Source organism: Camellia sinensis, chromosome 9, assembly GCF_055761805.1.
Source record: "Camellia sinensis isolate YWXY chromosome 9, ASM5576180v1, whole genome shotgun sequence".
Taxonomy (NCBI): Eukaryota; Viridiplantae; Streptophyta; class Magnoliopsida; order Ericales; family Theaceae; genus Camellia; species Camellia sinensis.
In genome coordinates, this window is record NC_138969.1 from 160,954,194 (window position 1) to 160,969,502 (window position 15,309).

Sequence of the window (15,309 nt, forward strand, 5' to 3'; positions counted from 1 at the left end):
TCCTATTCTTTCTTTCAGCTACTCCATTTTGTTGTGGTGTGTAAGGTGCGGACTTCTCATGAATAATACTAACATTTTCACAATATTCTGAAAAATGGTATTCATCGCCTCTATCAGACCTAAGTCACTTTATTTTGACATTACACTGATGTTCTACTTCTGTCTTAAAAATCTTAAATTTATTAAGCACCTCATCTTTTGAATGCAAAATATAGATATGACAGTACTTAGAAAAATCATCAATGAATGTTACAAAATATTTCTTACCACCTCTAGTGGGGGTACTATGCATGTCACATACATCACTATGCACAAGTTCAAGCAGAGATGTGGTTTTATCTACTTTAGGAAATGGAATATGAGTAATTTTTGATTGCACACAAAATTTACATTTTTCAAACATATCAATGTCATACTTAGGAATTAAATCTAAATTAACCATATCATGTATTTTTCTAGTATTAACATGACCTAAACGAGCATGCCATAAAGAAAGATAATCAACAATATAAGTAGAAATATATGTATTATTGATAATGTTAAGTTTGAACATTCTCTGATAGATATAGCCCTTCCCAACAAAAATTCCACGCTTAGAGAGGACAAATTTGTTCGACTCAAATACTAACTTGAAACCATGCTTATTAAGCAGGCTTCCAGATACAAGGTTTTTCCTGACATCAGGTACATGATAAACATCATTAAGACTTGAGACTTTTCCAGATGTGAACTTTATCCACCATCCCTTTGCCTTTAATAGTAGCAGTTGAAGAGTTGCCCATGTAGAAAATTGTTCTATCACTCACTTGTTCATAAGTAGTGAAACGGCTCTTGTCGTTGCAAACGTGCCTTGTTGCTCTTGAGTTAATCCACCAGTCACTAGCATTTTCGAGCATGTTCACCTCGGATATAACAGTCACGAACTTGTTCTTGGCATTTGATGCTTCTGGCTTCTTCTTGTATGACCAGCATTCATTCCTGAAATGCCTTGGCTTGCCACAGTGCCAGTAAGCGCCTTTCGGCTTCTTAGCATCTTTCTCGGGTTGGGGTTCACACTTACACTTCTTTTTGTTGAACCTCTTGCCATCATCCACCATGTGAATCTTGAAAGTCTGAGCTAATGGATTTTCTTTACTTTCAAGAAGTCTTGACTCTTCCTCAACTTGGAAGTGTTGAGCCAATTCCTCTAAAGTTAGATCTTCTTTTTTGTGTTTTAGAGTTTTCTTAAAATCCTTCCAAGAAGATGGCAATTTCTCTATTATAGACGAAACTACAATAGATTCATCCATGTTCATATTCTTTTGTTGAAATTGACTCAGAATATATTGGATCTCATGGAATTGTTCCATAATGGGCTTTGTATCAATCATAGTAAAACGTATAAAATTACTAACAAGAAATTTCTTACTGGTGGCATCCTCAGTGAGGTACTTTGACTATAGTATGTCCCAGAGTTGCTTTGCCGTTTCTAGATGTTGATACACATTGAACGGAGAGTCTGACAGCGCATTCAAAATGTGTCCTCGGCAAATATAGACGTCATTCTCCCATTTGGTTTTGGTATGGGTTTGCTCCATAGTCTCATCTTCTTGCTCCATCGGATAGGGGGTAGTCACCATATAGACTACTTTGAGAGTGGTGAGCAAAAAATGCATCTTCTTTTGCCAGCGACGGAAATTGCCGCCATCAAACCGGTCAAGCTTCATGAAATCTTAAACCATTTTCTAAATAAACATTGCCATATCTAAATATTGTCTTTAGGTTGTTGGAACAAATGATCTTGAATTCTTCAGTTGATGGTCTTTGGGTCTTCAAAACTTGGTGATGATCTTGACTATGTAGGACAGAAATTTGGTGCTTCAAGTCGCGTTACCAAGTCGCTTTCCTAAAGACAATATTTACACCCATCAAAAGGTGTGCAGAGAGTTATAGCAAATTCGCCTTCAAGATACATTGAAGCCTGATCTAAAGATCAAATCTACCGGCGTTTGCACTGATGACAGTAGATCAAAATATTCTTGATATAATCAAGAAAACCAAGACATTGATAATCAAATCTGCAGAGCTTGATTACCAGTAAGAAAAGCAGAAATTTTCTCAAGAAACTCTTGACTGAAAACTCTAAATCAAGAGGGAGAGAGTGAGAGAGAGAGAGAGGGGGAGAATTGCAGGAATGAATTTTAAATTTTTTGAATGGAATGAAATTGCTGATTTTGCAACCTATTTATAGGCCTTGATGCACCTAATCGAATGGTCATGTCCCTTGATCGCATCCAATCAGATCTGATCGTTGGATCGACGATCTACGGTGTAGATAATTCTCACACCGAATAGACGACTTGACTAATCACACCTGATCACGATCGGGTGCCATCTCATCCGTACGATAGCACGCATCTCCAATCAACGATTATGATCAACCCGCTCCAGATCGGATACACAACCATTTGATCGGTTGGTTGACTCATCGCCAACGGACGACACGTCACTACCACGTAGAGCTGACTGTATTCCACGTCACCCATGCCATGTTGGATCCACGTCATCGCTCCAACTTGTCTGATGCAAATAGGAAAGCGCCCTTATGGCGCCAATGCTAAGTGCAAAGTGCGCCATCAAATGGCACACAACCCACTGCCCACCCACGCGTGTGCGTGTTGCTGTGTGGATGCATGCACACTAGCTTTTACCTCATAATTCCATATTCAAAGGAATATTTCATGTAGCACTTTATTAAGTTCTCTCTGTTTTCCTCTCTTTCCGATGTGGGACAAAGCCCAAGTTTTTTTCATACTTTCCAAAGAAAAACATGGAAGGTTTTGAAAATACTAAAAAATAAACTATAAATTTGAAAATTCTCCAACAATATATTGATATATACCAATTGAATGTAACATTACTACAGCAGTATATATAACAGTTTTCAAGAATCATAAACCTCTCAAACTGATAATGATTGCGAGCAAGAAGGAAAAAAGAAACCAGGTACTTTTCCCAGAAGAACCCTAACTCTTTTTCAATATAGTCGCGCATTTGGATGTTCTTGTATGCAATTAAAAAACTCAATCCTTGGTATCAATCTTTGAATAGTGAGGAATACTACACTATGTTTGTTTCCAGTTTTTTGAAAACACTTTTTAGAAAATTCTACTTTTTTTCGTATTTTTTTTGTTTTTATTGAATTTTTTAAATATTTTAAGCAATTTTTTTAATTTTTAGACACACCTAATATAAATACACTTAAAAAGTATAATTTTCGTAAAAAAAATCTTTAAAAAATTCACTAAATACCAAAAATACAAAAAAAAATATGAAAGTGCAGTGTATTTTTCGTATTTTTGTGTATTTATTAATTTTTTTAAAAATATTTTTCACAAATATTTTACTTTTTAGATACATCTAAGTAAGGTGAATCTGAAAAAATAAAAAAAAATGTTTAAAATTTTAAAAATATTCACTAAAACAAAAAAAATACAAAACTTAAATTTTTAAAAAAATTGAATTTAGAAAACTGAAACTAAATGCACTGAATCCGACTCCCCCTTAAGCGTAAAGGACTATGAAACATTACCGGTGACTTTACCCTGCAATTTGGAGCAAGTGATAAATGGGATATCCAATTAGCAAATAGGTTAGTTCAAAAAAAAAAAAAAAAAGCATATAGGGGGCAGTAAAGTATAAATTGTTGTGATTTTTCTCAGAGATTACTCGTCTAACACTCAAAATTTGAACCCGAGCTCCCCATTTGTCTATGGGTTAATTACACTTTTACCCCCTAAATTATACGCATTTTGTCTATTTGGTCTCTTAACTATTGATTGTGTTTTTGTAGTCCCTAAACTTTAAGAAAGTATGTCTGTCAAATCCAATTTGTGTCTGCCGTCCAAATCATTAACAGAATAGCGTTGCACGTGCATTCTACGTGATACAAAAGGCTGCTACGAAGGCCAAAATGGACATTTCATCCTTAACCGCATGTGCCATACACGTGAGGCGAATTGGGGTAACAAAAATGAGGGAAATTGGGTGTTACCCGTTAGAGAGGTTAGGGTTTGGAAATCACCACCTGCTGCTGCAACTTTTGGAAGTTAAAGGCCAATGCTAAGGAGGCCACCACCTACTACTGCAACTTTTGCGAGTCAAGCTCCAATGCTTATAAGACAAACACCACCTTCTGCTACAACCTCTATCACTTAAGCCTCAAGACTGAAAAGGCTAGCACCAGCCAATAGAGGCACATCCAAGAAGAGAGGGTGAACACAGTAGTAATGTGGGATTGTTTTTGGTGTTTGCAATGAACTTCGTGTCAACTATTTAGTAATGCAGGATTGCTTTTTGTGAAACAAGTTTGCCTAATTTAATGATTATTTGATAATCTACTATGAAGATTTGGCTTCAAGGCAAATGTAAAGAACTTCATGACAAGTTGCACCTTGTTTGGTAAAAGCATTTTAAAGTCCCTCAGTTTTTTGTTTTTTTTTTTGTTTTTTCTTGGCATAGAAAACAAGTAGGCAAGTAGGCCACCAAAGAAAGTCAATTGACAATAGAACTAACCACATGCATTAAAAAGGGAGGGCCGACCACTGATCTAAATTTGACATTTTAGTAAGCTTGTTCAATCCCCATCAATGTTCTCTGTATCCATACAAGCAAATAATCCTTTTCACAAAAAACCCAAAAACACAAAAAAAATAACAAAGCAAAAAAAAAAAAAAACAAAAAAGAAAAAGAAAAAGAAAAAGTATTGGCAAGTAAAAAACATGCTTGTTCTATCCATTGCCTGTCAAGTGCAGTAAATGCATGCTCTTGACATTGCAGTTGATTGCTCAAGGGCGCATCTACTTGTTGGAAAACAAGGTGTGCAAATTAGTAATCTAAATTCTAAGGGCACGTTTGGTGCAACTTCTTACAACTTGAAAATTGTAAACCACTCTCTTCCCCTAATTCGCAATAGTTTAATTTATTTGAGTTATGTTTGTCTCATAATTTGACGTTTTGGATGAAGAAGATGAATAAAAGGTATTTTTGGTTTTTTACTTCAAAAAATTTGACTTTTGATTAAGTTTTTTTCACGTCTACTCCATTCGAAGGCACACATTGACAAGTTTCCGTTAGTTCGGATGGATTTTTATAACATAATGAAGGAAAGTACAGAACAGTCAAAATTACCTACTATTAAAGGACAGTGATGAAGTGCAAATTGCCCAAATCACAAAGGGGATTAAACCGTCTATTCTGAGAAGTAGGTTAAAAGTCACTTCTCAACTTTTAATCTATTTTCTTCTCTCACAAAAAAAAATCAAAAAATAATTTTTAACCATCTTCTCAAAACACTCTTAAATAATAATAAATATCTTCCCCAACAAATTTTGAATTTTTATGAGTTGAATTATGTCTCAAAGTGAAAGGGTGTGGGCCACCATGTGTCATGATGCACCACCAAAAGGGCACATGGCTCCTTAACACCGGTCAGAAGTTCAACCAGTTTTGAATCCACACAAAATGGTTTATGTTCATCTTTGATGAAGTTAGAATGGATTTTGTGGATATCATCAATTTAAAACTTTTAAGGGTTTTCAACATAATCCAAAAGATGAAGTTGGGATACTAATGAAACCCTAAGGGTTTTGAGGCTTAGGAGTTTGCTTCTCTCTAGATCTCAGGTTCAAAACTTCTTAAGTGCTATCAATCCTTGTGTTGGGTCAATTCATACGGAGTTTTGTTCTGGCTTTAAATCGGCTCCCCGCTAGTGGACGGTGCGATTGGTTTCCCAGAAATTCGTTGAGGTACACAAGCTGGCCTGGACACTTTGAGTTATCAAAAAAAAAAAAAAAGATGGGATACTAATGAATCTTCAAAGGCTGAACAGTTCAAGTTGTATATCAATAAATTAGGACTCATACAATTGACTGTCTATTTGAACAATTGTATAAGGTGTATATTGATATATACCAACTGAATGTAAACATTACTGCAGCAGTATATATAACAGTTTTCAAGAATCATAAACCTCTCAAACTAACAATGATCACGAGCAAGAAGGAAAAAAGAAACCAGGTACTTTCCCCAGAAGAACCCCAACTCTTTCAGTATAGTTGCGCATTTGCATGTTCTTGTATGTAGTTAAAAAACACAATCCTTGGTATCATCAAATAGGGACTGTGAAACATTACCCGTGACTTCACCCTGCAATTTAGAGCAAGTGATAAAAGGGATATCCAATTAGCAAATAGGTTAGTTCAAAAAAAAATAATAATAATAATAAATTAATTAAAAAAAAAAAAAATCGCAAACAGGTGGCAGTGAAGTATAAATTGTTGTGATTCTTCTTAGAGATTACTCATCTAACGCTCAAAGTTTGAACCCGAGTTCCCCATTTGTCCGTTACTGTCATTGATGCATAAACAAAGACTACCAAACATATCTTCCAAAAGGAAAATAGATCTCTCAGTGTTTTTTCCCGAATCCGAAAGAGAGTACAATTGGCCACTCCTCCAAATGCTATACATATCAAAAAAACAACAGGGTTGGCCCTAGGCATAGGCGGGCAAGGCTGCTGCCTAGCTCTAAAAACATTTTTATTACTTATTAGACCTTAAACAAATATCGGCCCAAATCACAGAAAAGGGTTACAATTGTTTAGAAAATTTTCAAAGTCGAAATTGATCAAAAGCGAAAAAAAAGTGAACGGTTTGGCAATATTATCCATTAAGAAGAATAGGGTAGATGAGTTAGATTACGCAAGTTTAGTTAGTAATTTTGCAATCAAACATGCACGGAGATTAGATGTTTCAGTGATATTTCGTCACAATTTGTTCAAATTTTATTTGGTATTAAAGTTTTAGATCGTTTTGGTATTTTTCCTTTAATGTAAACAGGATTTTGCTATCTATGTAGGTAAATTTTAGTATGCAATTTTTGTAGTTATATATGAAAGGAATTTTTTTTTTTTTGGTGAATATATGAAGGGCCCGATATTAGGGTTTCACTTTGAGCCCTTGAAAACTCAGGGCCGCCCAGCAAAACAATATAATGCCTTAATAGTATTCAAGCAACAATTATCATTTTCTTTGAGAAAAAATAAAATAAAATGTATTGATATTTATAAAGCAGGATAGTTTCTGAGATTCTGTTAAAACATAATTTAGAGACGGAAAAAATTACAGATTATTTACCATCTCAAGATCAGATGATCTGATATGAGGGTATAAACTGCAAACATCATAGGCTAGAGGAGTTCCAGCTAGCATCAACAGCCCTGATGATCTTCTCGTGTAGTTTGGCTCCAGAACAAGCAATAACACCCCGATCAAGACCTTCTAAATATGTACCTCCAGAGAAATCCAGTGGCTGCCCTCCAGCATCAGTTACTACACCACCAGCCTCTTGAATAATAACTACACCAGCTGCATGATCCCATATCTTCTCCTTGTAGCCTGCCCTAGCAAATTTCATGAAAACCTCCGCGTGCCCACGCGCTATGGCTGCATATTTCACCATGCTGTACACACGTAACGGTTGGTTCCTGCAGTTGAAACATGACATGTCAACATTCTGCATAATCAAATTATGCTATCTGTGCTTATCTGTTTTTTCTCAAAAAATGAATGCATATCAATCCCAATTGTTGTTTCGCTTCTCTTTCCTTCCCTCCTGTTTTTTTTTTTTTCAAACTGCTAATTAACTTGTAGACGTCAGCTAAAGTATTGATTGGGGAAAATAATGTATAGATAAAATTTAAATACTTGGGAAAGATAGGTAAGAAGTATTTGTGAACCCGATTTTGACCATGGAGCCATTCATCCTGGTAATCATAACCGAAAGTCCAGATCAAAGTTTTGAAGAAAACAAAAGAGCCCCACAGGTGTAGCTCAGAGGTGAGACTTCTTCCAATGGAGCAGCAAGTCCCGAGACTTTGCCAGATGTACGCTTGTGGGGACACTGGCATACATCCGTGTTTTACCCAGCAGGAGTGGGTCCAGAGGGCCCTAAATACTCGCGCTGGACACCTGGCACTTGGATAAAGGTGTGGGATACGCGTTCGATACTTTCCTTTGGACACATATATTTGTATTTAATACTGTCATTTTATTTTTATATTATTGTATAATTATTATAAAATGAGTAAAATACCTTTTTGACGCTAAATGTTACCTATAAATACCATTTTATCTAACATAAAAGTTAAAATGTATAAATATGATCAGTTTTTGCAGAGTCCGTGTAACCTTAAATTTGAGGTTTAATGGATCCAATCTCTAGATACGTATCCGCATCGGACACCCATTCCTGAGTCCATGCAACATAGGTTCCCGGTCATCAAAAACAAGGAGCTATAAAAGTTATTTACCTAAGCCCAACACTGTGAGCTAATCCTGCTGTGAAGGAATGGCTTGAATTTGCCTTCTCAACCGGTTCACAAAAGGTAGCGAATGCCGGGTTATCAATGGACGAAACTTGTATTTGTCTTGCAGAGTTTGGCCACAAAAACTTCTTGTCACCAGAGAGTAATGGCTGAATCCAAGCCTTGCCACTACCCCTCCTCGCATAAATCACACAACCTTTTTCCCAAGATTCCGATGTTGGAGGGGTCAACTTAGACATAATTCTACGGTAGCCATTTTGATAACTTAGCCATTCCTTCTTCATAGGGTAGTTAGGGCACCCAAGAACTCCGAGCACAACTTCTCCGTCTTCTATTAATGCCAAAGCAATGGCATATTGATCACCACGTACGAACCCTAATGTGCCATCAACGGGATCGAGCACCCAAAATCTTCCAGTGGGACCCCCAGTTGAGTTGCACCGACTAATGGCCTCAAGTACCTCCGAAGTTCCAAGATCCTTTATTGGACCTTCATGTCCGAATTGGGGTGCTTTGGATAGACATTTATTCACTGTCTTCACCACAGCTTCTAGTAGGCCTGACGAGTCAGCTTTGGAGAGTGATCGAACATCTTCTTCAGCAATAATGGATACATTTTCACTTCCAAAATATTCGGTCAGTATCCAGCTGACAGTTGCTTGGACACTCCAATCTATTTACATGGTATGATTGAAAGAATTAGACAATCTAGTGAGCAATGAAATTGTTCCATGTTATTCAATAAAACTAATTCAACTGGTATAGGGTTTAACTGTTGTGTTGCCCAGAGGACAACATTCCAAATACAGAAAATCCTAAACCATCAAGAAGGATATAGCATATAAAGAAACAGAATGAATAAATATACCATATTGCAACCCAAAATTGACTCAAAGGATTGCAGTGAGCTCCAAGAACAACTTGGCTGCCTAATCAAAGCTTTCGTGTACTTTTTGTTTAACTAAAGATGTTTCCAGCCTTAAACTAAACTTTGTAAATCATTTATAAATATATATTATAAATCAAGTAGGCTTACATTCAATAAGAGAGTAATCTTCAGCAGATCTGTTTGCAAGAGCTAAGGTATGTAATTAGTAGAGTGGGCATTAATATTATAGTCTGAAGGTGAGCAAGAGAATGAGAAGACAACTAGGTGCGGTGTCAATCATGAACTGCATGCCATTTGAGCTCTAGAAAGGAGTAATTTAAGCTATATAATAGCAAATTAAGTATGCTCCTAATACCTAGAAAGTCATGTGACTACCTCCACTAAAACACACCACAGTATTTTGAAGATGTTAGGAAAGCAGGCAGAATTCAAGTAACATGTCCAAGGAAAGAAAAAACAGTGTTCATGTAAAAATCTGGGATGATGCAACCAAGTCACGAAGGATAAAAGTTGGCAATTAATGTCTTCATCCATGAAAGTAGTAACATGAATATCAACCTTTTGCAGTGGAAAGATACATTTATGAAATAATAGAGAGTCAGATATGGATGTCAAAGGTTTTGCATTGATTGTAACTCTATGCAAACTTTCTGTGTGTGTTTATAGTTTTTCTTGTTCTTGTTCTTGTTCTTCTTCCTCTTTTTATTTTTATTTTTATTTCCTTCTGCAATGTGGGGAAGTTTGGCGCAGCAATTGCAGAGTAACTAATTCACAGAAAATACTCTCATGCAGCATCAAGATACTTAGCCTGTCGCAAATTTTATTAGGAGTAGAACATTGTCTATCGTTATCTACTAAAAGTGTAACATGTGTTTTTACCGGTTAGTGGGTAAAATATCATATGTTCAGTAAGGAACTTATATCCCATAGGAAACAAAATGATCCACGTTGATACACCAATCATTGAAGTCCTAAAAGATGCTACATGCCAATATTGTGAGTGTATGGCTCAAATCTCCTAATACATTGTGGTTTGGTGAGAGGAGTTCGGAGGGAGGTGGGGTGGGAAAAAGGAAGAGGAAGACATCAGTTTTAGCTACCTTTAGGTGTTATGTTGATGATTTGGGAGAAGGATGTTCAGGGGACCGTTCGTACAAATTGACAAGTTCTTTCTTGGCTATATTCTATAGTTGCCTCTAACTTGGAGCTATTTCTGGATTCTGCTGAAGCTGTTGCATCTCCTTTTGAAGCATTTTCTGAGTAAATCCTTAAAAAACAGAAAAGAAAGGGATAATACATGTCAAGAATGTTTCTAATTTCGTTTCATATTTAGAAAATATTAAATTTTGAATTTTAAGCCTGGTAAAATAGTGGGGTTTAGTCAATTTAAAGTACTTGGTTCACTTTTCCATGATTGCAACCACATCTTTGTTTCTTAATAGTAGACTATAACTTCAAAACATCCTTTACACCTATGACCACTCAAAGACATCAAAATTTCATCTGATTCAACTCCTTTACGTTCGTGCTAATTTCAGTATTTCAAATTCAAAGTTGAAAAAAGTTCTAAAGACCTCCAAAAGCAGTCACCGCAGTGAGCTAACTTTTCACTTCAGAAAAATAAAAGAATTATGGAACTTATCTAATAATACTGATGAACTAAAATCAATCATCTACGTATTGCAGGGCACTGTTTATCAAGTGTATGTTCTCAATAAGAGCAATTGACATCACAGCCTTTTCTAGCTATGATAAAATATGAAGAGGCACACACTCATGTATAACTGCAATTCTGATGTTCTTTGATTAATGACAACATCTCCAGCAAAACTGAGTACTAGATTGGCTTGAGATTGATGATATACAGTATTTTATTCTTATTTATTTTTTGGGAAGAAAGAAATGTTTGCATAAACAATGATAGTTTTAATGTTAAAGAGTGGTAAAACCTTAACACCTAATTATGGATTCTTTGCTACCCACTCAATTTTATGACTCCTCTCCATAATCTAATTAAAAATAAAATCCTATGAATCTGTGATCCAATCTAAAAATACAAGATTAAATTAGGAACAACACAAACAAGTCTTTTTTGCTTATTCTCATACACAATTCAAAATTTCAACTACATCACTCCAAACTTATGTGACATAAATCATTCTACTACAAAACCAATAATAGTACTTCATTTTGCAACTCCTAAACCCAAACCTAAATGAATGAACAGATTCTACAAAGATTTTAAAGTTGCCCACAAAAATTTAAAATTGAATTCAACCATCAAACAGCAAGCGCATCTTTAATCCTTGACTCAAAGCTATATCAAATTTAAATGGGGATAAAAATCACTCAAAACACACTCCACTCCACTCCTTCACCTTACCTTTTATTCAAATTTTTACCCAAATCAAGGGACTCAAATGTTTACTAAAAAATTTCAGAACTATTGTGTGGCTCTCAAATTTAACACTCTGCCATTAGTGAAACTTTCACTAAAATTTTTACTTAAATTTAAGTCTGTCCATTGCTCAAAGCTGGAAATGGCCTAACCCAATTACCACCAGGGCGTGCCTTCCTTCCACACAGGTGAGCAAGGCTCTACTCGTGGGGGCACAACTAGGGTTTCCCTTAATTGGTTGAAGCTAACTGTATTGTACTCTGATTGTGACTCTGCCACTTGCACTGAGAGTTGGTGCATTCCCCGTTTGCCCGGGTGCTGGTCCTGTCTTTGGGTTGGGTTAAACCTGGCTGGCAACGTCAAGGCCCACGGATGCTATGATGTCCCCACCGAGCATCTTTTTTGATGTTCCAAGAAAAAAGAAAAAAAAAGATGGCCTAACCCAATTCAAAACAAGTGACCTTGGGGCATTGGGCAGTGTTTGATATTAGAATGTGTAAAATGTATTTGAAAATAGTAGTAAAAATGTTTTAAAAAAAAGTTTTGAAATCAATGAAAAGTATATTTGACATCCTTGAGATTAGAAGAAAAAAAATACATAAAGTTCCACAATTTTAGTATAATTATATTAAGCTCCTTACGGTTTTAATTCACATAAACTTAATTCCTATTCTCTTCATCAATAGTCATATGGATAGCAAATTGATTTAGTCTTTAGACAAAAATACTTGACTTGTTTATTTTCACACCACCTATATTAATTCCGACAGATTTAACCTTCTCAATGTAATCATATTAAAATTATGGAATTTATTATATTTTTTTCCAAACACAAGAGATGTCAATGTAATTTACCCAAAGTATTGTGTATTTTGAAATTGGTGATTGTCTTGCGCTTTCAAACATGAAAGAAAATAATCCCTCTTAGCAAGACACTTCAAGCAAAACCCAAACACACACAAAAAAAAAAAAAAAAAAAAAAATTAAAAAAAGAGGAAGAAGAAGAAGAAGAAACAAGTAAATTACCTGCAATTGTAACTGGGGAATTGTCATCCTTGGACTGGACTTGACCATTGGTTTGAGAAACCAAACTGTCTTGTACTCTCTGACACAGCAAACATGCCATCTGCACAGCTCTGACAGCCACTTCCAGTTCTTTGGAGTACTTCTCTGGCTCTGAGGAAGTCAACACCAACTGGTTCTGATCCTCCATTGTTGAAGAACAAAGATGGGTTTGATTAAATTTTGACAGAGAAACAATGGGTTTTGAAGATCCTATACTTTTTTTGCTATCTAAGAACAAAAGGAATGAACTTGCTACATGGTTGGGAATGAAATTGCTCCTTCTACTATGAATCAAGGCATGTGGGACTCTTATAGCAAAATTAGCACAAAACAAGGGCATTATATAGTGAAATCTTTTGGAGTCTTGATGAGCCTTGACACACACACTCTCTCTCTCTTACTCTGTTTCTCTCTCTAAATCAGGTCTTTAACTTCATAGATTTGGTTTTGATTAGGGTTTTTTTTTGTGGGTTGAAATGACGTAGCACGACAAAAATGACAAAAATGTTGAAAGGGGAAAATGATTGTGTAAAGTTTACACGCATAACGCATTTATATAGACAAATCGGATGATGCTCCCTACTCTCCGGATATATTTGATTTTTGCTTAGAGAATTGTACAATTTTATGTGTTAAAATATGAGTAATGTTTGAGGTATTAAATTTTCTACGAAATAAATGATTAAATATTTTATATAGATGTAGGGTTTACATTTTATGAACCTTACATTTATGTGAGATATTTAATCATTCATTTAGTAAAAAATTTAAAATTTATAGTATTTTTCGTTAAAATAATGCTAAAGAGACTCACCCATTTAACCCATAAATTTATCTATAATGAGGTGACAAGCAAATAGGACATTCAATTATTAGTTGGATAATAAATTAAAAATTGACACTTATCACATAACATATTATTGTGGTAGAATTGCGAAAGTGTTTTTAGGGTATCAAACATTTCCCTTATGCCGTGGGGGGGTTGGCAAACATCCACTCGATCCGTCAAGATTAAATGGCTTGAATTAATGTATTACAAAATAGATAATTTTAATGGTTTGAACAGGCGTATACTTATATATTTTCTCAATTCGTCTAAGTTCAGATTAATGATGAATAAGAGACTAGCTGACCTCATCCAATCCTCTAACACTACTAAGAAAATAATATTATACTTTGTGTGTTAAAAAAAAAATTATTTAGTAATTATATTATATTTACTATTCATGAAATATGAAAGTTAGATCTTTATTTTTAGAGAAAATTATTAATCAAGAGAAACTTTAAAAAAAATATTACATAATAGTGAAAAAATTTATAATTTTAATATTTATAATATTGATCACTTTTTCAAAAAAAATTTTTTGACTCCATCTGATAAGTGATTCCCTCTTATTTTTATTATAAAAAATGAAGAATCAAAAAGTTTGACTCAAAATAGTAAAAAATTGACTAAAATGTAGTTAAAAAAAATACTATTCAAAATAATAAAGCCCAACCACCAAACCGATTCACATTTACTTGCTAATTTACCTAAATTTAGAAGAATAACAAATAAAAGGTCACCCGACCCAACCGGTCACGCTAGCACCCCTACAATTATGTTTGATAAGAAAGAAGAAAACAAATAATCACGTAAGCTAGGAGAGAATTGGAAGGAAAAGAAAAAATAATGATTTTTCTTCCTTTTGTTTAGATAAATCGGAGAGAAAAAAATCATGTTTTCTCCCCTATCTTATTTTGTTAAATAATATAAAAGAAAAAAAAAATGATATTATATTATATTATTAAAGAGGCGCCTGGCAATTGTAAGTCGAAAAGCTATTAAAATATCACAAAACTAATAATCATACAAAAAAAAATTAAAAATTTCTTCTTCTTTTTAAATAAATTTTTTTACACTTTTTTTTAATAAAAAATCAAAAAAATAATTCTCAAACACTTTCAATTTATTCGCTTCATTTTTTAACCAAAAAGTCCCTTTACAAACGAATTAGAAATTAATCTTTTATAGGTATCAATCTTTTCATTTCTTCAAGGATAATTTTGGTATTCTAAGCCTTGGTTTGGGATGTGAGTTGAGTTTTTGACTTTTTAATTATTTTAATCTGAGGTTAAAAAGTTTCGTTTGAGATAAACTTTTTATTTTTTTAACTTTTGTAAGAAAAAAATAAAATAATTATGATTTAGATGTAACATTTTATCTTATTGACTTTTTAATTTATTTTATCTTTTCATGACTATTTTAATCTAAAAAATTTATGTCAAATATAGCCTAATAGCATCTACAGTAGTTGTGTTAGTGGGTGGGTTAATGTCAATTGTTAACAAAAATGAAAGAAAAAGGCTTTTTGTTGCTACAATGGACATATTTGTGTAGGGTTAATGGACAAATTTGTTTTGAGAAGTTGGTAAAAAATTAATTTTTAGCTTTTTATCAAGTTTTTTAGCTTTTTTGAAAATAATTTGGGAAGTTGGTAAAAAGTTGACTTTTTACTTTTTAGTTTAATATTTATTTATGGTGTCAAATCAAATTAAAATAATCAAAATATCCTTACCTAACATAAGAGATTTATTTTTTTATTTTTTTTC

The 15,309-nt window shown here is 34.2% G+C and overlaps 1 protein-coding gene across 2 annotated transcripts; it reads right to left on the bottom strand.

Annotated features, from left to right (window-relative positions):
* Window positions 1-5,853: 5,853 nt before the first annotated feature.
* LOC114296243 (3',5'-bisphosphate nucleotidase AHL) lies at window positions 5,854-13,326 on the bottom strand. 2 transcript variants are annotated; one of them, XM_028240529.2, is made up of 4 exons: window positions 12,679-13,279; window positions 8,351-9,038; window positions 7,176-7,525; window positions 5,854-6,186 (listed from the first exon to the last, which is right to left on the bottom strand). In XM_028240529.2, exons 1-3 carry the CDS (start codon window positions 13,055-13,057, stop codon window positions 7,222-7,224), a joined length of 1,371 nt encoding a protein of 456 aa, XP_028096330.2. In that variant the 5' UTR covers window positions 13,058-13,279; the 3' UTR covers window positions 5,854-6,186; window positions 7,176-7,221. The 2 variants fall into 2 exon arrangements, with proteins under 2 accessions (XP_028096330.2, XP_028096329.2); XM_028240528.2 differs by lacking the exon at window positions 5,854-6,186 and having other exon boundaries at window positions 7,065-7,525; window positions 12,679-13,326.
* Between the last annotated feature and the right edge of the window lie 1,983 nt (window positions 13,327-15,309).

Coding starts and splice junctions, on each gene's coding strand:
- LOC114296243 (XM_028240529.2), bottom strand. CDS start 13,057: ATGCCCTTGTTTTGTGCTAATTTTGCTATAAGAGTCCCACATGCCTTG. Junction 9,039..12,678: donor TTCCCCAGTTACAATTGCAG/GTAATTTACTTG, acceptor CCATGTAAATAG/ATTGGAGTGTCCAAGCAACT. Junction 7,526..8,350: donor GCTCACAGTGTTGGGCTTAG/GTAAATAACTTT, acceptor TTTCAACTGCAG/GAACCAACCGTTACGTGTGT.